This window comes from Mesitornis unicolor, unplaced genomic scaffold, assembly GCF_000695765.1.
Source record: "Mesitornis unicolor isolate BGI_N332 unplaced genomic scaffold, ASM69576v1 scaffold12131, whole genome shotgun sequence".
In the NCBI taxonomy this organism is placed as follows: domain Eukaryota; kingdom Metazoa; phylum Chordata; class Aves; order Mesitornithiformes; family Mesitornithidae; genus Mesitornis; species Mesitornis unicolor.
In genome coordinates, this window is record NW_010163308.1 from 1 (window position 1) to 22,900 (window position 22,900).

General features: G+C 43.3%; 1 protein-coding gene across 1 annotated transcript in view; it reads right to left on the reverse strand.

The window, feature by feature from the left end:
• Nucleotides 1-898: 898 nt before the first annotated feature.
• Nucleotides 899-22,900, reverse strand: part of DNAH9 (dynein, axonemal, heavy chain 9) — a gene marked incomplete at both ends in the record, with an annotated part of 117,268 nt that continues 95,266 nt past the window's right edge. The window contains 8 exons of the mRNA XM_010193929.1: nt 899-1,021; nt 2,869-3,039; nt 6,936-7,076; nt 9,430-9,594; nt 14,774-14,978; nt 17,047-17,169; nt 19,344-19,579; nt 20,860-21,048. Coding sequence (XP_010192231.1) covers nt 899-1,021; nt 2,869-3,039; nt 6,936-7,076; nt 9,430-9,594; nt 14,774-14,978; nt 17,047-17,169; nt 19,344-19,579; nt 20,860-21,048 — 1,353 coding nt within the window. The remainder of the gene's footprint in view (nt 1,022-2,868; nt 3,040-6,935; nt 7,077-9,429; nt 9,595-14,773; nt 14,979-17,046; nt 17,170-19,343; nt 19,580-20,859; nt 21,049-22,900) is intronic.

Genomic DNA, 22,900 nt, shown 5'->3' on the forward strand with positions numbered 1-22,900 from the left:
ATTCTGTGAAGTGCCTCAGTGAGCAGATGACACGTAAAAAATTGTTATAATTTTAGCCCAGCCAGCTTCTCCAGGAGGATGTTGTGGGAGATGGTGTCAAAGGCCTTACTAAAGTCCAGGTAGACAACATCCACAGCCTTCCTCTCATCCACCAAACAGGTCACCTAGTCACAAAAGGAGATAAGATCAGTCAAGCAGGACCTGCCCTTCCTGAACCCATGCTGACTGGGCCTGATTGTTTGGCTGTCCTGCATGTGATGTGTGATGGCAGCTAGGATGATTTGTTCCATAACCTTCCCCAGCACAAACCAAATCACACCCTGCTGAATCAGGTCCAAATCAAGCACAGTTCACATTTGTTGACAAATAGGAACAAAGATGGGATAACTCACATCTCTTTGGGATGCTCTGCCTCGCCTCTCACTCCAAACCTAAGGCAGCTGTTAGATATTCTCATTGCCATGACAGCATTTTTCTGCAGAAGGTCTGTCGGCTGTCACTACTCTATCCACAGCACATCTCTGCGGATGGTCATATCTACCTTAAAATCTCACCTCCTCTAAAATACAGGGAAAATCTCCATGTCCTTTACAACTTATAACCACAAAAATTAGAAGGTATTCTTATTCCTCTCTTACAGAGAGAGAAGCCTAAATCTCAGAGGGAAAAATCACCTTCTTGGGGATGTGCAGACCATCAGAGGTACAGCCATGAAGAGCCCACAAAGTCAGTTTTGTACTTACAGAACTCTCTATTTCTGTGGCATTTTTGTGCTACTTCTCATGTATGGTCAAAACTTCATTCACCAAATGTTATAAGGACCAACCTGAAGGTCAGTGAAAGACCGTAAGAGGAGGTAAGGGATGCTGATCTTACACAGTTCAGGTGAAAAAGGTACCTTGATTCCTCCCCAGGACTGATCAGATAGGAACTCCACAGGGCTTGTCACTCTGGTCTCTGCTGGGTATCTTAGTAGGTAATCCAGTTCTGCTGTGTTGATTTCTTTACTCATCAGAAGTATCTGTAATTCCAAACAAACAAGACATCCTTGAGCAGTCAGGATTCAGGAGCAGCAGTATACTCTAACAGGTTAATTATCTAACTCACATAGCTGCCACATGTGTAGCTAAATAGTACAGTTCCTCATGTTGGAGGAGTGTGATGAAACAAACCATGTAGGTGCTTTGGTTCTCACCAGAAGAGGACCAGGAACAAGTATGGTGATTGACAACATAAAAGGACCAAAGTTTGGGAAAAATATGCAGCAAGAGCTGTGATCCAGGTTCATAGAGAGCACACTGGGAAGAAGGCCCTGCCAGCAGAGACACAGGTTGAAGGATGTGCTGCAGGTCCCTGTGCTTGACATCTGCAGCTAGAGAACAGATGATAACTTTCTTGAAAGGAACCAGAGCATGCATCCTTAGGGTATGCTACCAAGTCTTGTCCATCTCTCACTATCTTGTTCCATTTTGAAAGTAAGTGGAGAATGTTTAAAACAAACAACCAAACCAAACCAAACTGAAAAATCAACAACAAAAAACTCATGGTACATGCACCAATAGAATAAGTAGGTCCTTGAGGTCTCAAACATTGGAGAGCACCTGGACCATTCAGTTACTATCGATGCTTTTGTCACTAATGGTGGCTTTCAGAAGCACATGGAGTAAGACTACCAGGGCAACGTTTGAGGCAATTTTGGAAAGCCAGATGTGCTCATGAGGCCAGCTGTAGCCACAGCCAGACTTCTGAAATCTCAGAGACAAACCTTGAACACCAATTCTGTATGGAAAAAGAGCAGTGCTGGTGTGCTGAGTGTCATTTCCTCGTCACAGATCCTAAACTGTATCTCATTATTGACTACTGGGCAATGGCATCCAAAGCATGCCTGGCATGTCTTTCACCTATGATGGTAATGAGCTACTCAGCTCAAGAGCCAAGTGCTTTTTCATATGGGAGAATCCTATGCCTCATCATTCAACTCCTTCCACACATTGAAATTGTGGATCTTGGTTTTCCTGACAGTTTAAAGTGACCCATTACCTACTTTTAATGCCTAATGTAGTTACAAGCACAATGCGTGCTACTTTATTTAGACATATATATTAGAAAACGTAGGTATCCTTTGGGTCAGAATTAAGGTTAATAATGCAAAATATAAGCAGACTTTTTACACAGACATAATTTATTAACGAAATAGATTATAGTCCAGTTTTAAATATATGTATATGTGTGTGTGTGTATATATCTATTTACTTTCCCCTTTACGCATAGTAATTTGTTATGTAAAATTTAAAAAAAGTCATGACAGTCACTGGATCAAGGTTAACTAGGTCTGCACAGTGTTTCAGCAGTTCAAACTGGCTTTATATCTGCATTCTACACGTCAGGGCATTTACACAGTCATTCAATGTACAAACTTCATAACAACTTTGCAACATCATGCCAAGCACTATTTATTGATTGAATTTGATTTCAGCACAGGGATATACAAAGGTCTCCTTGCTCAGACCGTAAACTAAAAATTATACTAACATACCAGACAGAAGACAGCAGCTATGTAGCACGCATTTCTTTGGGATAAAACCAATTAGCCTTCAAGAACAGCTTGCTTTACCCCTTTTTTCATGTCCTGCAAGAAGGTATTACTTTCTCAAACAACCATTTGTCAGCATAATGCAAATCAAACACAGGATCTGTGACTGTTATCAGCAAGAGAGGCAGATAAGAAAATAAGTTCCCCAGCCCTTGTGTTTGCTGTTTTGACACTAAAGGCCACAGCTGTGACAGTCTGAGGTTTCTCTGCATGCCAATATCTTTGCCTGTAGAATAAATCATTGCATACAAATTGCATGAAATGGTGGTGTTTACCTGGAAGGTAACTTGAGCAGTGTAGGTCAATTTATCACGCTCAAACAGCCCCCGGGTTGTGTACTGGAACACAGAGAAGGTTATGCTGTCAATGAGGTTCAGCACACGTACTGGGAGGCTCTCATTTGGAGGTGCCCTCTCAATGGCTTTCTGAAACACAATGCTGAATGCCTAGGTGGAGAGATACAGAAAGATGCCAAATGGTTTGTAAATGGTCTTTGAACACTCCTGGCTACCACCTGAAGTACTGCAATATAAGCAAAGCCAACTCAAATACTTTTTCTCTGAAGCCACAAACAAAGCATTACCATCTGCCCAGCAGCATGGCCCACTGGCTGCAGAAGGCAGGGGAACACATCTACAGACCGGAACCTGTATCTGCCTTCAGCTGCTTTTTCAGGAACATGCAGCCGGGCAATGATGACATTCTCTGCGACATTGCATTCTCTTGGCCTTGAGAAAGTAGTGCAGAGACTGGCTGACTGAATTAAGACACAATGGATATAGGAAACATTTCTGTGACCAAATGTATTCTCTCACAGGGATTAGAGAGTCCACTTTCTCTGCAAATGTTGAGCCAAAAGATAATGGTGTTCCAAGAGGAAAACATCTCGCATTTCACAAATGTTTCAACAGAAAAAAGCAATTTCCCTCTATTAAAAAAAGAAGTCTAATGAGTATTTTACTATCTGGATTCAGCAGAGGACTAGATGAGAAGAACAGGTAGAACTTCATCTTGTGGAAGGGGGATTAACCCATCATTAAAGTCCTCTCAGGAAGGAGTGTATGCATCAAGAGTGACACGATTATATAAGACACTAAGGATTCTTGTAACAACATCTCTGAGAAAAGATGAAAAATTTTCAGAGCAGTCAGAAGAAAACTCATTAGCAAATTATGAAATGCAACTGGAAAGAGAAAAAAAAAAACCAAAAACCTAAGTCCTGATTAGTAATGCAAAGGCTCCATACACTGGGACTCAACTAATAGGAAGCAACCAGGCCAAAACAAAGTAACAGCACCAACTGGATACGGCATGACTGTGTTGGCAGCATTATTTTCAGGGTAATACAAAGTAAAAATGATGCCTCAACAGATTAAAGTAGCATTGATACCTACTGCATTATTAAATAATTGCAGAATGGATCCTCCAGCTTACATTTCTTTAAATTGTGGAAAAACATGCTGCAGAGTAGCATAAAAAAATTGTTTGCTCTAATTTATAACGGGCTTCTAGCTGTGTGGTAAGTATTGCAGAATCATCTCTGTGCATCTTTACACACTGTTTTATGATCTGTCATCAAAATTTATTAAATTAAAACATTTCACCCAATAATTTTCTATCTGTTTATACACATTGCTAACGTTAACTGGAAAACATAAAACAACCAAAATATAGAAGATGTAGATTAAAGGTGAAACCTCAGAAACTCCTGTATCTATTAAGTAAGTATAAGGAATGAATCTTTCAAAGGGCATCCTTGCACAAAAGATACTCTGTACATTGTCCTCGTAAAATTATTTCAGCATGAGTCGAAGATATATATAAAAAAAAAAAGCTTCTTTGTGCATGAGGCTCAAAGTATTGTATTCTTTACTCAATTACCTTTTCCAGGTCACTTGTCAAGATAAGAAATTGTTTGGAAGAAGTTCTAGACTAGGATGTCATCTCATTTAACCCTCCATCCCCCAAAATACCTTTCTTCTATGATAAAAAAGTTCTTCCATTATTTAAAACATTAAAACCAGAACACTTTGATAAATACCCTAAAATGCCCTTGGGTCTCTACTGGCCAGACCTATTAAGACAACACTGCCTAGGCAAGGGATTGTATCCACTTTCATTTTTACTGCAGCAGATCTTTAGAAGCTGCTCAGGAACCAAGACAGTGTCTCGGGCAGCACATGCAGAGCACAGAAAGAGGTGACCTCTGCCTAAGCAGGTTCAAAGATAGAGGAGGTGGTTTCGAAGAAACCCCACCTCCTACTTGTCTGGGAACAGACAAACAACTGATTAAGCGATGCCTAAACATGAAGCAAAGACATGAACTATGAATTCACTACTGGTCATATACTTCATTTAAAGATCTAGCTCCTTCACTGTGGCAAGTGGAGTCTCAGTCTATTCACACCTGCCATAAAGAGCACTGTTGTTTCAAAGATAGTCAAGAGACTTGGAAAACATAGCTGTGGTCCCATTCCCATGAAAGTTACTGTCTTCCCACTGGGCTCTAAGGCCACATGGCGAGTAGGATGGTTCAACCTCATCACCACGACTAGTAATAATACTGTTGGAATCAAACTATCATATCGAAAATGTTCACCAGGTTTTCTGGTGAGAGCAGCTACAGAAGGGAATGTTGTACAAAGAAAGGACATCATTCCTAGTTCTCCATGCAATAGATCCGTGTACTACAGAGCTACACTTGCTATGCAGGGAAGAGTAGTCTATTTAGACAAGACAGAAAAGCAGCAAGGCCTTTGGAGCACAGACCTTCAGGATATGTCTCTTCTACACTTATTTTGTATCCCAGGGCACGAAGCAGTCTTTCTCCCAGTACGGTCCCCATTGGGATGTTCATACTGCCATCATGAGCATACTTGTGGCTGAGACTGCCACCAGCCACACTGCGAAGTGGTAACATACCCCAAAATCCCATCTGGACTTCTAGTCTCAGGATATTTTAGGCCGTAGGCTTGCTTATCTGTCTGATGACCACACAACATTGTGAGAAGAGCAGAAACAGAGCCCTCCAGAGGACTTCTTCAGGCTGTAGATAAGCATGTGCATGACCCCATACCAAAAGGTGGTGAATGTTCAAGCCACTCAAGTACTACCTATTCCATCACACCAATTATATACAGACACTAACCCAAAGTTAGATTTCACACAATGCTCTTGACCACCTGAAAGGATTTTGTAACTATAATGCAGGAAGCATCCAAGCTCCTGAAAGCCCAGCTGCTTGGGCCCCTTCTTGTGTTATAGGGATGGGAGTGGGAATGGCTTGCCTTTTGTACAAGGTGACAGTAAATCCCTGGTGTTGTGGTCCCAGTGGGACAGGACTGTGTTTAGAGAGGGATACGATGTTTTTACACTGTGTCATTTGGGAAGTCAGAACTGTTTCAACATCAAGGTCTTGGATAATTCGTGTTAACTTCTGAAGTATCTGCACAGGCATTATGACCCTAATGACATCACAGATACAGAACTGACGTATATATTTATAAAGAAATATAGAGAAAAGATTAACTGATGGAGCAAGTGACTCCAAATGCTGTGCAAAGTCTCTATGCATAAATATGTAAAATACATAGAAAAAAGTACTTTGTTGGCTCTTTCCCCACATGATGTCTTAAATCCATTGCTCATCTTGTTCTGCCAGGCCAAGAGGCTGTGAATATGGAAGAAAGAACAAATGGCTTGTACGGTTCTGCTTTGCAAAGAAACTTCCTGGATTTTTAGTAAGAAAGGATGTTAACACACCTCTAAGTCAGACTGTGCCTTTCCACAAGACTTCAAGTGCTTAGAAAGAAGTCAAGCAAAAGAAATAAAAGCTAATTAAGGCTCATTGAACCTGATTCCATTCTGACCACTTTGCAGTGGTCTGACTGGCAAATTCAGAGCTGAGTAGGGATCCTGGCACACACTCAGCACTCAACGTGGAGAGATATTTTCTTTTGGCATTCAGATGACTCCTCACTGGGTCTTTGCAGATGCTGCTGAAACTCCGCTTCTTCCACCAAGGGCAGTGGTAAACATGCTCTGCTCGGCATTTGCAGTGAGTTTTGGGCAAATCTTTCCCAATGAGTGCTAAAACTACCACAACACAAGTTAAGAGCAATGTATGTAAAGTGGACTTATAAAGAAATAAATTATCGAAGACTTCTTCATAAAACTACAGCAGCAGAATGGGTTAGGTTAGATCACCTTACTGTATGTGAGTTCAAATATCTCTGAGAGACCCAAGACAATGACTTTGAACCTCAGTAAGAAACAGAAGCAGTGCCACTGCTTCCTGCAGCCATGGGCGCAGGAAGGTCGCCATAGCTTATGGGGACAGTACCTTCAGAGAGAACTGGTACATGGGATGGATGGTGTGGAGGTCGTTCATGGTGAAGTACAGCAGAGAGGCTCGAGCAGCAGCAGGCCTGTAGTGCTCTCTGGCCTCGTTTATCTTGGTTTCTGTCACCTTAGACTCCTGGACCTAGGAGGAAAATCACAGAGCAAAACTGCTGTGAAAACATCTTTGTTAAGTGTAAAGTCTAGGACAGGGTTGATATCTGCACAAAGATGTCAGACCAAGCAGTGGGTAACCTGCATGTGACCACTGCAGGGACCAGTCTCCACCCTCTGAAGCATGGTCTGAGCCACCCATTCCCAGCATCTCTATTCCTCTGGTGTGTTTTCCATTTAACTGCATTTACCACTCAGTTGCCCAATCCTCTGTTTTTCCAAGCACCCTCGAGGCTTCTCACCAGGGTCCCTGCTCTTCACTAACTGGAATTGCTTTTCTAATCAATGAGTTTCTCCTGCTAATTGCTCTCCTCCTGCGCAGATCATTAATAACACAGGGCTGAACAGACATGGTGCTGCTCTCAAGGCACCTTCTACAAGGCTGAGAACTGCTAATTTATAATGGCTACTTGCTGCCTTTCCTCACCAGCATTTAGCACGCCTCTACCTTGCTGGCCAGGTGTCTGCATAGCTGCTCTGATGGACGTGGTGAAAATCCTTTTGGCAGATACATCACCCCATTATCATCTCAGTCTTGTTCATTCTTTCAGTCCACTTCAGCAGCATAAAGTGACATCCTTGAGACTCTTGGGGATTATTTTAGGTTCTGGCTATGTGCAGCTATAACTGTCTTGCAGGCACACACTGCTGAGCCAGTGCTGGTCTAGCTAGCTCAGTAAATCATGCAATGGGGATGTGGCAGAAAATGGCTCAGCATATGTTGTACAAGCCAGCAGAGCATGCCACAGGCCCCACCAAAATGCACTCCATTGGATCTCCCTCTGCTGTGATCCAAGCTGGTGTGAACACATCTGGCTGGGGAGACACATGAAACCTTCCCAATGAATCCCAGGCTGAGCTAATCTGTTGCGTGCAATCAATTTATGTTGGGATCTGTGGGATTATTAGTCTGTTTACGCATCCCCATGAGCAATGATGGACTATAATATCTGAGTCCCTCAAAAAGCAGCTTCAATGTCTACTAAGGAAACAAGCATCTGCATCTATGTCAGATGAGTCCCCTTTCTGGCAGCACCCATATCTCTCCACTGGCTATAAAGGGAGCCCAGAGTCTAGCTTAGACTTAGGGAACAAACTTTTAGCTATCCCATCCCCAAAACAATTAATACACCTGATAATATAAAATACAGAGGTGGGGAAGACAGTTCATTCCATAAACAGAGCAGGGAGGACTTCCACAGGAAGGAAAACATCAGCTCTTTGGGTAGACAGACCAAGAAGAGAGCAAAAGTTGACTTGAGAAGCAGACCTCTAATGGGGCTCTAAGACAGCTTTCACAGTGAGTATCAAACTCATAAAAAACAGATGCAAATTCCAAAATACACCCCTGTTGCCACAGAGCTGGCAGTGACCAGTTTTACAACCACAACTTGTTTAGAAATTAAAGGACTTCAAGGGCATCTGCTTCAAGAGGGAGATACAAAACTTGCCATGTCAAACCACCCCTTCAACATCCCCTTTGGGGGTTCAAGCAAACCCTCGTTAGGGAGCTGAACGCACGTGATGTACCTCAAATGGCTAGCAGAAATAATTGTAATTTTTAATGTAAGTGTCTCTTAGTTCCTAGGTCACTGGGGCTACAGCACTGGGGAGTGAGAGGCAGTTCCAGCCTAACCCAGACATGTGGTAACTTATCCAGGCAGCATGGCCCTGTGATCTGGAAAAGGAGAAGTGCAGGCTGTGAAGATGGGAGGACTGCAGAGGGAAGCAGTCAAGAATGGCCATACAGGGGTCCTATCGCAATCCTGGCATGACAGCTACACTTCTCAAGTCCCCTCTGAAGCAGGGGAAAACCACCATGCATTTAACTAACCTCACCTAGCCAGCAAGGTGAATGGGTAGGTGGCAATGCTGACAATGCACAGCTAATACAAATGCTGAATTATACTCTAAGGAATGGAAGAGTATGAAATATCCAAGTTCTTGCAGATTTACTCGAGATCCCAAACTCAACAGATTCCAGTCCCTGGTCAGTACTAAAATCCAGCTTAATTGTGGAAGTGTGATGTATTCAGAATTGCACTGGGACTGTGTAAAGCTGCCTTGATTCAGTGCGTAAATTTTATTGTCTTTACATCAGGAACTGATGTTTTATCTTGGTCTTAAATAGGCCATTTAACATAAAAAATCTCTAAAGAATTAAATGGCTTGAAGCTGTCCAGAATGGAATGCACTTCAATTTGTACCACTTTCTACTCTTTAGTCAGCAGAAGGGGTAGAGATAGACACAGTAAAGAAGTTATGTTCCAACTAGAATTCCTTAAAGATAACATCACACACATGCTTTTCTTTAGGCTACGCACCTTCTCTTCAATTTCTGCAGCTGTCTGTTTAGTGATCTCCAAGCTCTCCACCAATGCTGTGTCTTCTAGGAAGTTCCCAGATGCTGATGACAGACAAGAGAGCAAGTTGTCCTCTAAAGTTTTCAAGGTGATTTTGAATTCATTCTGTTGCTTTGTGAGATCTGACTGCAAATAATAAATTCAGAAAGTTTTAGCTACAAAACATGCAGTAAGGTAAGGATTAAACACCTTCATATGGGAAGAGGCTTCTAACTGACAACTGTCGTAGTTCAATATTGATTACTCCTGCTCTCTGCAACTCCTGGGCATGGACAGAGCCCTGGGGATCAGTCCATATCCGAAAAGCCATCAACTCAGAGAAATGTTGAATGGCACAGAAAGCACCTGGAGAACTGAGGTCTTCCACTGGGAATGTATTAAAATACAGGAAACAAATCAGGAGACAAAGACTTTCAACCTGCATCTAGAACATACATCCTGTATCTTTGTCATAGAAATATCTATTTATTCAGCTTAAATCAGCCTGGATAGTTTCTACTGCTTCTCACCCACTCCTCCTGGTGAATCTCTGCATTTACCACTACATATCAACACCAGTCACACCAGCAATGAGGACCACGGGGTTAAACCTGATGTTTTTGCCATGTTTATGGCAAAAACAACAGCAAGGTAATTTGGGTCCAGAGATGAGCACAACACATGTCTGGATCAGAACTGAGGGTAAAGACACAGCCTCACTTGGTTGCTGCTCTGGTTTGTATTTCAGTCTTGAGATATCAATGGGACGAGTGCTAGAGGCTATACTTGCAAAGACAAAGTTCCCCTGCCAAAGGATTTGCAAACTCTGCACAAAGATACATATCTGCCAGATACAGACCAGTAACAACCATCTTGCCTCAAGGGCAAATCTTCTGAATCATAGTGTCAATTCTTCCAATTTCTGTGAAATGCTCCCTCCTTCTCCCCAGACGCTTATTCCATTTCCCCTCTCTTCTGTAAAAATACCAGTCATTAATACTGTTCATGGTGGAAACAAAGGGTTTCTGGATCCTCCAGAACAGGCTTCCTCCCATTTGATTGCCCTATTCTATGTGTTTGCTCAGGGAAATGGCATCTTTCCTGGTTTTCAGGTATATTACGTTATTCCACTATATGGTCCTATTGTGAATGTCTATTTTTAGCATTATCACAGAAAACATCCTGCAGGAAAGCAGCGCATATGATTCAGATGCTGCTAAGATACAAGCCTGGTAACTGTTCTCTGCATAAGTGAAGTCAACTGCTAACACCCTGGTATGTAAAACACTGCTGTGTGACACAGAGTTTTAAATCCTCAGAGTGCATTTCAGTGACACAACCAAGAAATTCAAGTAAGTTGCAAAGGAGTGTTTTATAGACCTGCAAAAAATAGCCAGCTCCACAAAGTACCAAACATGGTGCACGTGGAATTGAGACAAGTTCTGGGCCACACTGACTAGCACATGGCAGATTCAGACTCACAAGCCAAGTGATTTAATGCTCCCAAGATAGTTTCTGGAAAACATTCCCACAGCTTCCAATCATCTACAGGGTCTGGAAGAGCCCCAGAAATGGGAAATGTAGCTCTACGTCCCTTTCAAATCCACAACACATAAAGGAGCCAGCAGTATTTGCTCTGTTGTCAAATGTTTTCAAGCAGATTAACTAACTTTCATTAATAAGTTGTCTTTCAATATTTGGGCTGAAATTTCATATACTAGCTGCACACACTCATTCCACATTAATGTCAACCTAAGTATTCAGCAGAGGGTGCAATGAAGCATGCCTCTTATTGGTATTTCAGCTTTAAATGGCTGTTTTTAAAGGTCTGTTACGTAGGCATTACACACAGGAGTTTTCCCAAGGCGGTAAATATTTTACAAGTCTTGGAACAGAAAACTAACATGGCTAATTTTGTGCATTCCCGTCATTCAAGCATAGCATGCCTTGAAAAATAACATTTTGTAAGCTTTTATTCCAGACCACGGACTGTAAGCCCTGGAGTTATCAGTGAGGACATGTGTGATTTTTGCTCCAATAGCTTGTAATCACCATGCAGTTTCTGAAATGCACTTCCTTATAACAGTGTGCATCTGTTGCAGCTTTATCACACTGTTTTCACTAGTAGCAAGGTCATAATTTCTTATTTCTGCAGTGGAGCTCATTATCTGTTATTTTACGGTTGATGACAGCATTACTTCTGGGAAACAGGTTACTCTGAGAGCCTTAAAAATGTCATTCCATGAAAAAAAAAATATATCACCAGAGCTACAGGCCAGTTTTGCAGGATTCACTACCAACCCCTTTCCTAGCTCAGAAATTGAACTGCGGCGAGCCACAGCAGCCACCTTCCTCTCCCTGACCTTTCTGCTGGTTTTATTGTACTATTTTAGCATCACAAGTCAGAAAAAAAAAAAATCCATGTATTTTCAGTCCACTTCTGCAGAGCACCTTCTTTCCTGCATTTCCCAGGGAACCAGGTGGTCAGGATGGTGCACTGCTACAGTTTGCCTCAACTTGGCAATGCAGTTTGGGATTTGTTCACATGCTGCCTTGTACTGCCAAGTATATGTGTCCACCACCTCCTTGGTGCCTGGACCCATTCCTTGTGCAGGGATGGGTTTTTCCAGTGTTGGAGTTGAGTGTCCAGCAGAGGAGCCTCAACACTGTCCATCACAGCCCAAATGTGCTACAACTTTCACTCACATTTTATTTTCTGAATCAGCACGATAGGACCTCAACTCATGGCTTATCCACTCATAGCTTGGGACGCGGCTGCCAGAATATTCATCCTAAGGCTATTCTCAGCACTAAACAGACAATGAACTTGAGGCAAATGGCATTTGAAATATTTCAGTCCAAACAGTGAAGTGTGGTTAAGGTGGACAATACCTGAAACCAGCCCTGGTAAGACTACATGGATAACAGGCAGTGCCACCAGCACTATAGTCATCCTTCTAAAAGAAAATTGCAAATGAGACTGGTTAAAGGCTGGAGAGTTTGTACTGACCTGACAGGGAAGGTCTCAGGACGTGGCTTTTCTTGCCTCGGCCTAAACTGCTTCCAGCTTCTCTTGGCTGTGATTGTCTCACAACCAGTTCAATGCTGTCTCAACCTGCTCAAGCCTGGCTTAGGTTTAGAGTCAGAGAAAGTAGTTATTCTGGACAGACTGGTCAGTCTCTGGAACCAAAAAATGGCAGAGTGCAAATGTGGTCTCAGACTCAAAGCTTCAAAGACAAGAAGGAACAGAAAGACTGAATACCTGGGATCTAATGAAGAAAAATATTATAGAAAGATTGTGCTGAGAAAACTTTAAAAAACTATTAGTGTTGTCATTATTGGATTAATAATAGCTATTTTATTAATTTTGATTAGGTTATCAGCAGTACATTCTGGGCTTCACATGTAAGGTGTACTCCGTCTTTGTCCATAACAAGCTTTTTAGCTCAGTAACTGTTGTGCAGTGCTGTAGGAGTGACTTCCATCTGCCCACAGGCCAGAGCCCTAAACCTTCACCAGACACCAAACACCTGTCCCTTTTGTCTCAGGGTAGAGAGGTTGGATTAGAGCACACCTGAGAAATTACCTCTCCTTTGGGGAATCTGGAGATTCAAATCTGTATCTTTAAGGAGCTCCCCTCAGCTATCAGACACAGCTCTAGTGGCTTTTGTCACATCAGTAGACAGACATGGGATTGAAGAAGGTACTGGCCCCTGGCCAGCAGTCATTTGCAGTGGTCAGTGCAACTGCGGCTGGTGCCAGGCTCTCTCACCATGTCTAAAGAGATAAATCTTTGCTTTTATCCCAGCAGAGAAGTGATTTTTTTAGGTGATCGTTCCCCATCCAGCAGAACATCTTGAATACCAGACTGGTTTTCTCCTCCCTGATATCTGTTGGGGCAGCAGGACTGTAGCAGGAGGGAAGCAGACGAGAGGGAGAGGAGAGATAGTGGGCTCTGGTATTATCTTGCTGTGTTGATATAGAGAAAACGGTCTTAAATAGTCTTGCAGGAAAAGAAAATTATATCCCATACCAACCTGTATCTGCTCAGTGCTTTCTGAAGTGAGACTACAGTCCCCTGTTCCCAGAGCCAGTGACACAGCTGGCACACAGGGATGCATTTCCTTGGTCCTGCGCCCAACCTCTGTCTTCCACAGCACGCATGCCATGAAGAAGCAGGGACTTCAAAAGATGTGATCTTTAACTCACATCATTTTCACTGTTTTCTAATACACAGTTCTTTTTCAGCACGGGAGTGAAGTGCTGCAGATTTTGAGTTACTAATCTTCAGAGTCTAATTGTAGATTTGTTGACTGCGCATGATATTGAATTTGTCTTTCTTCTTGTGACAGCAACCACTAACAGTGATGCTGCCAAGGCTAAGAGGAGCAGTCCTTAACATAACAGAAGTTAATGACACCATGCTAATCGTGGCCACCCCCTAAAAACCCCTTCGGTGCACATCAGCAAAGGAAGTGACTACAGCATTTGCAACCCAGTGCTAAGCATGTGCAAGGGGTGCCTGATCAAGAGGCTTTGTGTCTTTCACAGTCCCAGCAAGATAGCCATGGTGTACACATTAAATAATTTCATTATGTGTTTCTGTATTTCATTAACACATGAGCCTGGTTAAAACTATATGCATCATTAAGGCTGCACAGCTAACATACTTTAGAACCTCATTACATGAAAAGATTATTGCAAAACTGGCTTGGCCTGACTGAATGTGTGCAGTAAATTTATTCCCTGTCTAAGTAAATATTTAGTATTATACGTATTCGTTACATTGTTAAATATGCCACTTGAACAAAAGATTTTATTTTAAAATTATCTTGAAACTGAAACCATACTCATTAAAAAGAGAGGGAGAATGAATATTTTGGCCTGATACAAACAAGTGGGAGGAAGAACCAGAACAGAAAGATTTCATTACCAGTCTCACAATCTTTACAGTGGGAATCTTAAACCATAAATATAATCAAGTGAGATTAATCCTACCTCAAAAATTAAATGTGTGAAGCCCCAAAAAACCTGATATAATTCGAATCTCAGTTTCCATTTCCAGGAGGAGTAGGAAAAGAAAGAGAGTCTTACACCATTTTTGGGAGAAAAAACTTGAAATTGCATTTTAAGTATCCTCAAAATACCAAGAAAACACAAGACTGAAGAAAAGATCTCAATATTTATCAGTTCAAGGGAAATCTCTTGATTTTATAATGAGCTCAGCGATCTTTGCAACCTTGCACGTGAAACACATTTTTTTTACGGTAGTAGTAGTCGTAGTCGCAGTAGTAGTGCCTCCCAGTGTAAACTTCCAGCTACTGACCTTGAGCTCTTCCAAGTCAGGCCTCTCCATGTTGACTACTGCCGCTAGCAGTTGGTCCTCCAAGCCATCTCGTGTGACGGTGAAGTTGATGAGGGTGCACTGTGCCTGCAGCTCAGGTTGGAAATGGGGGTTTGCCAGCTTCGTGTGGAGGATGAGACGGAAAGCAGGGTTGAAGTCACACTCCTTGTCCCCGATCTTAATGTACCTGAAATTAGACCAAAAGGAACATGAGTGCACATCTCTTCCAGGACATTTCATCTAAAGACAATTGGTAGCATCAGTCAGTGGCATCTACCAGCATTGGACTTTGCACTGTTCACACTGAAATCACTAATAAAGCAAAAAGGTATTTTAAATTGGACACACCTGAAACACTTCTGATTTAGGACAAAAACCCCAGACCACTGCCCCTGAATTTTGGATCCTATTTGAGAAGGCTTACAGTTTCCAGCAGCAGGATGACCAGTTCAACTATGAACTCTCCTTTGCCTTTTACTGAGACTGTATTCTGCCCGAAGTTGGCATTATATGGAGGAAAAGCCTCTCAGCATTGAGATTTTAATTAGCTACAGCTAAAATTGCTTAGTCTGGTGGTTCAGATCAGGCCAACTGTGTGGTTGCAATGAGCTTGAGCAGTGAAGCCAGGTTTGGAGAGCAGCTGGCTGCCATTTCTGGGACGTAACTTCCCTCAGGAAAAGCCCATTCTCTTCTGGTCTGCATTTCTGACATCAGGTCTAAAACTTACAGAGACCCCAGGAATCAACATAATCTGAACCTAAGTTTAACAAAGCCCATGGGAACCAGAGGAGAAGAGAAACTGGAAATGCTTTCAAGGATGCAGCTGGACTGTTATAGGAAGAATGGTGCTTTCATGGGAATTTGAATACACTTTCCAGTCAAACATCAGCTTGTTAAGTGTCCTTTTGGCCACCTCAATTGCTTTTATAGCTGTGAAACTGAGGCAGAGAGAGCTCACACAGCACACATAGCTCACGGCAGCTCCCAAAACCTACTGCTTAGAGCCCTGACTTCAAAAAAACCTTGCTCTGGGACTACCAGCATCAGTGGGGTCTGGGCTCATGTCCTGAAAAACTCAAAACCCATGGACTTCTTATTTGATTTATGATTTATTTTGCCTTTCTTAGGAAAGACGTGATCTCACAGGGAGTTTTGAGAGCAGAGACATACAGTCCCAAAAGGTGATGACTGGGTTTCTCACTGCAGGAAGAGCTCAGGAGTCATTTCACCTCTGCTGTACCCCCATCTCTACTTTCAAACATTTCTATCCCCTTCACCTGCGACCATCATTACCTCTGAAATGATCCTTGCCCTCCATCCTGCAACTGAACCCACAACCAACCACTCTTCTTGTGATGTCTTCCCCTGTAAACTTTCCAGACAGCCTGCTTTTCCTAGCAGTTTACATTGTCCTAGGATATTTTAGGGAAGTAAGGAAATGATCCTTAAGTAACTTAAGGAATGTGAAAGGCAGAGCTTAATAGGCTTTTTGTTATTTACTACACAAAGCAAAAGCAGGGCTGCACTGTGAAGCCCAGAGGTCAGCCCATGCTGGGCTCCTGTGAGTGGCAAAGCTGCCAGCGGCAGAGACTTTTATAAGTCTAAATGATGCGCATCCTTCTAAATGCTGATGACTCCACTCTGTGAAAGCCAGCGAAACAATATCAAAAGAGTCCCTGAATCAAGTTCCATGCTGAGCACAAGGTTTTATTTGTTGCCATTGTTTGAGAACACATTAAAAATGTACTTATTTTACTTTACATACAGAAAGAAGGAAAAAGTGAACTCCCTTGCTGCCTCTCTCACTTGACCTCCTCCGGGCTAGAGGGTGACCATGAAGAACTTGACCTCATTAAGAATACTTATATATCCTTAATGCTTAAACCTGCAGCTGCCTTCCTAAGCAGTGTGCAGTGTTTGCTAAAATCCAATGTTACTTTTGCTTCACAATAGCATAGCTATTTTGGTAATAATTCAGTGTCAGAATAGCCAATTACAGACATCAAGGTCACTATATAGAAGGAGAATTATATGTCTCTCTTTTACATGAGGTTTGAATGGCGCTGTCCAACAAAATGGAAAATGTAGGTTTATTTCAAAGCCATTCTATGACTGAATTACCTGTGATTGCTCACTTCTGAAGGCAGGATGTTAGTGCTGCTGTATATGAACACCCACAATTTGAGGTCAGGAACAGAAAGCACAACAGCACAAAGAACTCATTCCCATCTGCATTAATTCTCCCCAGAGCTCACCTTCCTTTCTTGATTGTTTCTCGCCCCAGTAATGGCCCCAAAACTGGATCCACAGATTCCTCCAGGTTTTCAATCAAAACCAGCTCTCCTGCAGCCAGGGCTCGTTCCATCATGTCCAAATACCTGTGGGAAACAGCACTGGTACCCACCGCAGCAAGGTTGGAGGTGATGCTGTGCAGCAGGGAGGATGAAAAGGGGACAGAGGTCTGTTCCACGCTGTGATGGCAGCTACGTACACATCCCAGCAGTTGTGAGAGAGACAGAGGGGTAAAATGGTGACAACAAATGGTACAGAAAGTGACACTGGCAGTCTTGGCTGTCCAAGAAAGAGAATCAGGTCTCAGACCTCCCAAGGGCAAACATAACTGTGTCTTCTTTCCCAGGAGAAGAACATGAGCATCAGTGAACAAAGACAAGACAGCTTGGGGTTGTTTTTAGCAAATATGTCGTTTCCTCCAGAACCCACTGGAGCAGGTAATCTTGCATGAAGGCAAGAAAGAAGAGCAGGTTTCAGCTCCATTTTGCCCAGGGTTTAGGGTCATGTTTAGGACAGCATCCTTCCTCACAAGGGAACAGGGCCCTGTTGCTCAGTGACTAACTGTGGAACGGGAATGCTCTTTATTGGGATGCTTTGTATCAGGAAGGGCAGGGTCAAGCACTTGTGCTTCCTCCTTCAGAGCTGCTTTGCACTTCACACAACTTCTTTGCCAAGAAGAGAGAGGAGCCCTGGACACATGTGGTAAGGATGCTCCAGGTGCTGTTACATCACTAATGTTGCACTGAATCACTCCAGCTAACTCCGTTGTCTAAAATTTAGGCTCCTCACCTAAGCTAGAGAGCTTGGGATCTCAAGAGGTGATATAAAGATCTAAGACAAAAACTTCAGAGCGACCTTTAGGCCTGACATTTAAAGGAATATCTTCACACAATGCAAACCCCATCCTCGATTGGCAGCTCCCATTTTTCTGAGCCCAGGAATATTTTATACAAAGAAACAGAGAATGAAGGCAGCTGACCCTGAATCTGCTCAAATGGCCCTTTCCTGAAGGAGAGGAATGTGCGTTTAAACCTCTTAAAGCAGTTGAAAGCAAAGGAGCACCATCTCAGACGATGAAACACTCTCATATTTACTGTAATAGGACAGTGAATGATGCTTTCAGCCAATGGCCCTGAGACATCACAGCAAGATACTAAACTCCTCTCTTAGAGTACCTGCCAGCCTGGTGTGTGGCTAGGGAGGGAGGGGAAAAAGAGATGTTGCGTTTGCACAACAAGCTGTAATGGCAGTATATGGTATGTTACAGCGTCTATTCCCCTTGTTGTCTACTGGAGGTTTGTATTTAGGTGCTGCCTAATTACTTTTCCCCAGATTGGTCTGAATAACTGAAAGGCATGGTGACCAGGTTGGCCAGGAAAGGGAAATTTGCTCTAATGAAAAATTAACTGTATTTTCATCCCACATGAGATCAAATCTAATAACTTCTCGTTATTTTCTATGATGAAAGCAGAGGAGGCGCCAGAAAAATAACCTGAGAAACCCCAAGCCATCTCTAAATCTACAAGAATTTGCAAGTATCAAGCTTAGGTTACTCTCACCTGTTGCCAGTGCTTTGTTCTGTGTTTTAAAAAATAATAATAAAAATCTGAGGGCTCATATTCAAGCAGGGATTTGACTCTGGATCTGCTCCATTCTGACTGGGACCCCTCACAAGCAGGTAGAAAAAGGTATAAACTGACATAGCAGAATTGTCAGGAGTGGAAAAGCCTTCCTATAAAAGACTTATCTATTATGATGCAGGGTTGCTGCAATAACAATAAGAATCTCTTAGCTGGTGCCTGTGTGGGAGCAGATCAGCCAGTGTGGGTTCAATTGATCTTCAGGGCATGGTAACACACTTGGTAGTGTCACCCTCCATGCCCAGGCCTTGTCTCTTCTTCCAAGATGTAGGAAGCCCTACACACACTCCTGGGTGAAACTGAGTCAGGACATGACACATAAGATGAGCTCAATGGTGGATGCCATCATCTTGCACATAGCTCAGCCTCCAGCACAGAGCTCTCTTCATTCTCAGTTTCAGAGGAGTTTCTATGGTAACTGAGACAAGCACTAAACAGACCCTTTATTAAATAAGAAACCTCTATCATTTTGATAATAAGCAGCTAACGTTCAAATACATTTTAGGGTTTTCCTCAATGTAATTGGCTCAGATGGTTGCAGTTAAATATACACTGTTCATCGAATATGACAGGAATATAACCATTAAAAAGTCTTATTATGAAATAAGGCTGATGTTTACCCCTTCCGCCCAATTCGGATCACTCGAAGGTCTTCGCCATACTTGTTTTTGATCCATTTGATACCCTGCAGCTGGGGATCCACCATGAGGGGCCAGCGCTCACAATTGGTGAGGATGGTGGCATTTTCAGTGGACATCCGATCAGCTGGCAGGCCCTCATTCTGCCAAGCCGCTACATCAGCATCATCTGTTAGCATGATCAGAGGATCGAGGGATGGAGTTACAGGGATTGGCACCTGTGAGGAAAGGAGAAATGCTTCCTAGTGCGTCAACAAAAAGCAACACGTGATTTGCAGCCTACCCTAGAGATAAACAAGGAAAAGTCAGTTTAATTAAAAACTTGTAAGTCATATTAATCAGTGGTTTTCCTTTCTGTTGGGCAGTTTTGATCTAGTTTAAAGCATTTCACAATCCTGTTGTGAATGAACACAAGTTAAGCAAACAGCACAAAGATTTTTACCTGCAGAGCACCAAGCACTGCAAACAACCACGGCCCAGCCAAGCAGGTTCAAATCACACTCAGACACGTACAAGCTCTCTGAGATGACAGCTTGGAAAAATAGAATTAACACACTTGTAAACCTGCTGTTGTGTTGCAAAGCAGTTTCAGAAAAACTTCTCTGACATGGGAGACCATTCTGGGTGTGACAACCAGAAAGTTACCCGTGCCGGTTATCTGAGCAGAATGGGCCTTTAAATTTCCATTAGAAATACAGGCACTTCTTTGAAATTTCTAAGCAGAGTCAGGTCATTTTTGAAACCATATTATCTTTCTTAAGTAAATTCTTTGCTTAGTATTAAGAAATGCAGAATTATGTTATTTCTCTCTCTCCCATCCTAAGCTACTTGCTGATTTTCCTAGCATTTTGATTTGGGTATCACTGCTAGTTGTGACCTTATTTAAAATCTTCTTGGCATTTCACAAGGGCTTATAACATCCAGTTACTGTACTGATGTGCAAAAGCTCAATCCTGCAGGAGACCAAGTACTTGCATTTACTGATGTATGAGAGGATCTGGTGAAAATTAGTGAATTATTAAGCAAGACAGTCTCCATCTGGTCCGAATAGCAAGACATGGGTCAAACCAGATGAGAGGCATGACCAGCATAAACAGAGTTTGTGTCAAGCATGAAGAACCACCTGGAGTTTTTCCAAGCATACTAGAGAGCTGGAGTGAGCTTTGCCTGCTTCAAGTAATCCCTTCTCCAGACTACCTCCCTCCTTCTAGGCCATCCCTGACTCCTCATTAACAGTGCACGGCATTGGCACTGGGCACCATGTTTGGGTTGGTGCATCAAGGATGGAGGAATCAGGTCACTCAAATGCATCAAGGACACCACAACATCTTCCCCAGAGAGGAGTAAATCAAGCATGGCTACATCCTGCTCCTCAGTCCAATTTGATGGGGACACAGGTATGCCCCTCATTTGGAGGATGCCCTCACCTGGGGACATCAGAATTGATGGCTATGTTAATCCCAGTTAACAATTGCTTTTCAGAGAAATCAGGGCTTACTTTTAGCTGGTGCAAATATGGCTTCCAGATGCCATCCAGGAGGTCTTGGCGGTATTTTTTAGTGAAGTATCCCAGGTAGGAGACAAAGGCTGTAATCAGCAGAACATCTCCACACAAGGTGCTCTGTTGCTGTTTGAAGTCCTTCACAGCTTCAGCCCATCTCACATTTTCAGAGGCGAGTCCCCCAACCTAAAATTTCCCAAGTAAAATTGATCATTATAGTGGTTCTTTAAGCAATATCTCTGGACCTGGCCATGTCCATACCTTGTCCCTGAACTCAACTGCCATTTACTAAAGTTTAATATCTGGGATTGTGAAACATTCAACAGTTACTTTACTAACTTCCCTAATCCCATTCAGAGAAAGACTGGTTTTTCCCATTCAGAGAAAGACATGGGTTTAGGAAAGGAAGGTCCTGCCTGATCAATCTCATCTCCTTCTATGACTGGGTGACCCACCTAGTGGATAAGGGGAAGACAGTGGATGTGGTCTACCTTGACTTCAGCAAAGCCCACAGCATCCTCCTGGAAAAGCTAGCAGTCCACAGCGTGGACAAGTGCACCCTTCACTGGGTTAAAAACTGGTTGGATGACTGGGCCCAGAGAGTGGTGGTGAATGGTGCTGCATTCAATTGGCGTCCAGTGACCAGTGGTGGCCCCCAGGGATCAGTACTGGGCCCAGTTCTAGTCAACATCTTTATTGATGACCTGGATGAGGGAATTGAGTCTACCCTTAGTAAATTTGCAGATGACATCAAACTGGAGGTTGGTGTCAATCCGCTGGAGGGTGGGAAGAGGCTGCAGAGGAACCTGGACAGGCTGGGTCAATGGGCAGAGGCCAACCGTATGAAGTTTAACAAGACCAAGTGCAGGGTCCTACACTTTGGCCACAATAACCCCATGCAGCGCTACAGATTGGAGGAAGAGTGGCTGGAGAGCAGCCCAGCAGAGAGGGAACTGGGAGTACTGGTTGACAATCGATTGAACATGAGTCAGCAGTGTGCCCAGGTGGCCCGGAAGGCCAATGCAATCCTGGCCTATATCAGGAATAGTGTGGCCAGCAGGTCTAGGAATGTAATTCTCCCCTTGTACTCGGCACTGGTGAGGCCTCACCTCAAGTACTGTGTACAGTTCTGGGTCACTCACTTCAAGAAGGATATCGAGGTGCTGGAGTGGGTCCAGAGGAGAGCAGCGAGGTTAAGGGAGCTGGGGTCTCTTTAGTTTGCAGAAGAGGAGACTGAGGGGAGACCTCATTCATGTTTATAAATATTTAAAGGGTGAGTGTCACGAGGATGGAGCCAGGCTCTTCTCGGTGACAAACAATGATAAGACAAGGGGTAACGGACACAAACTGGAACACAGGAGGTTCCACTGAAATTTGAGAAGAAACTTCTTCTCAATGAGGGTGACAGAGCACTGGACCAGGCTGCCCAGAGAGGTTGTGGAGTCTCCTTCTCTGCAGACATTCAAAACCCGCCTGGACGCCTTCCTGTGTAACCTCATCTGGGTGTTCCTGCTCTGGCAGGGGGATTGGACTGGATGAGCTTTTGAGGTCCCTTCCAATCCCTAAGGATCCGTGATTCTGTGATTGTTTAGCCTAGAGAAGAGGAGACTCAGGGGGGACCTTATCACTCTCTGCCACTACTTGAAGGGAGGTTGTAGTCAGGTGAAGGTCAGGCTCTTCTCCCAGGCAACTAGTGACAGAGAGGGCATAGCCTGAAGCTGCGCCAGGGGAGGTTTAGGCTGGATGTTAGAAAGCACTTTTTTCCACGGAGAGGGTGATCAGGCTTTGGAATGGACTGCCCAGGAAGGCGGTGGAGTCACCATCCCTGGAGGTGTTTAAGGAAAGGCTTGATGCGGCACTTAGTGCCATGGTCTAGCCAATGTGGTAGTGTTAGGTCATGGGCTGGATTTGATGATCTCAGAGGTCTTTTCCAGCCTCAATAATTCTGTGATTCTGTGGCCTTGCAGTCGAATCTCAGCTGTCTGCTCCACAACTCCTCTAAAATCATCAAAAGAGGATCCATCACTTCCTCAGCAGG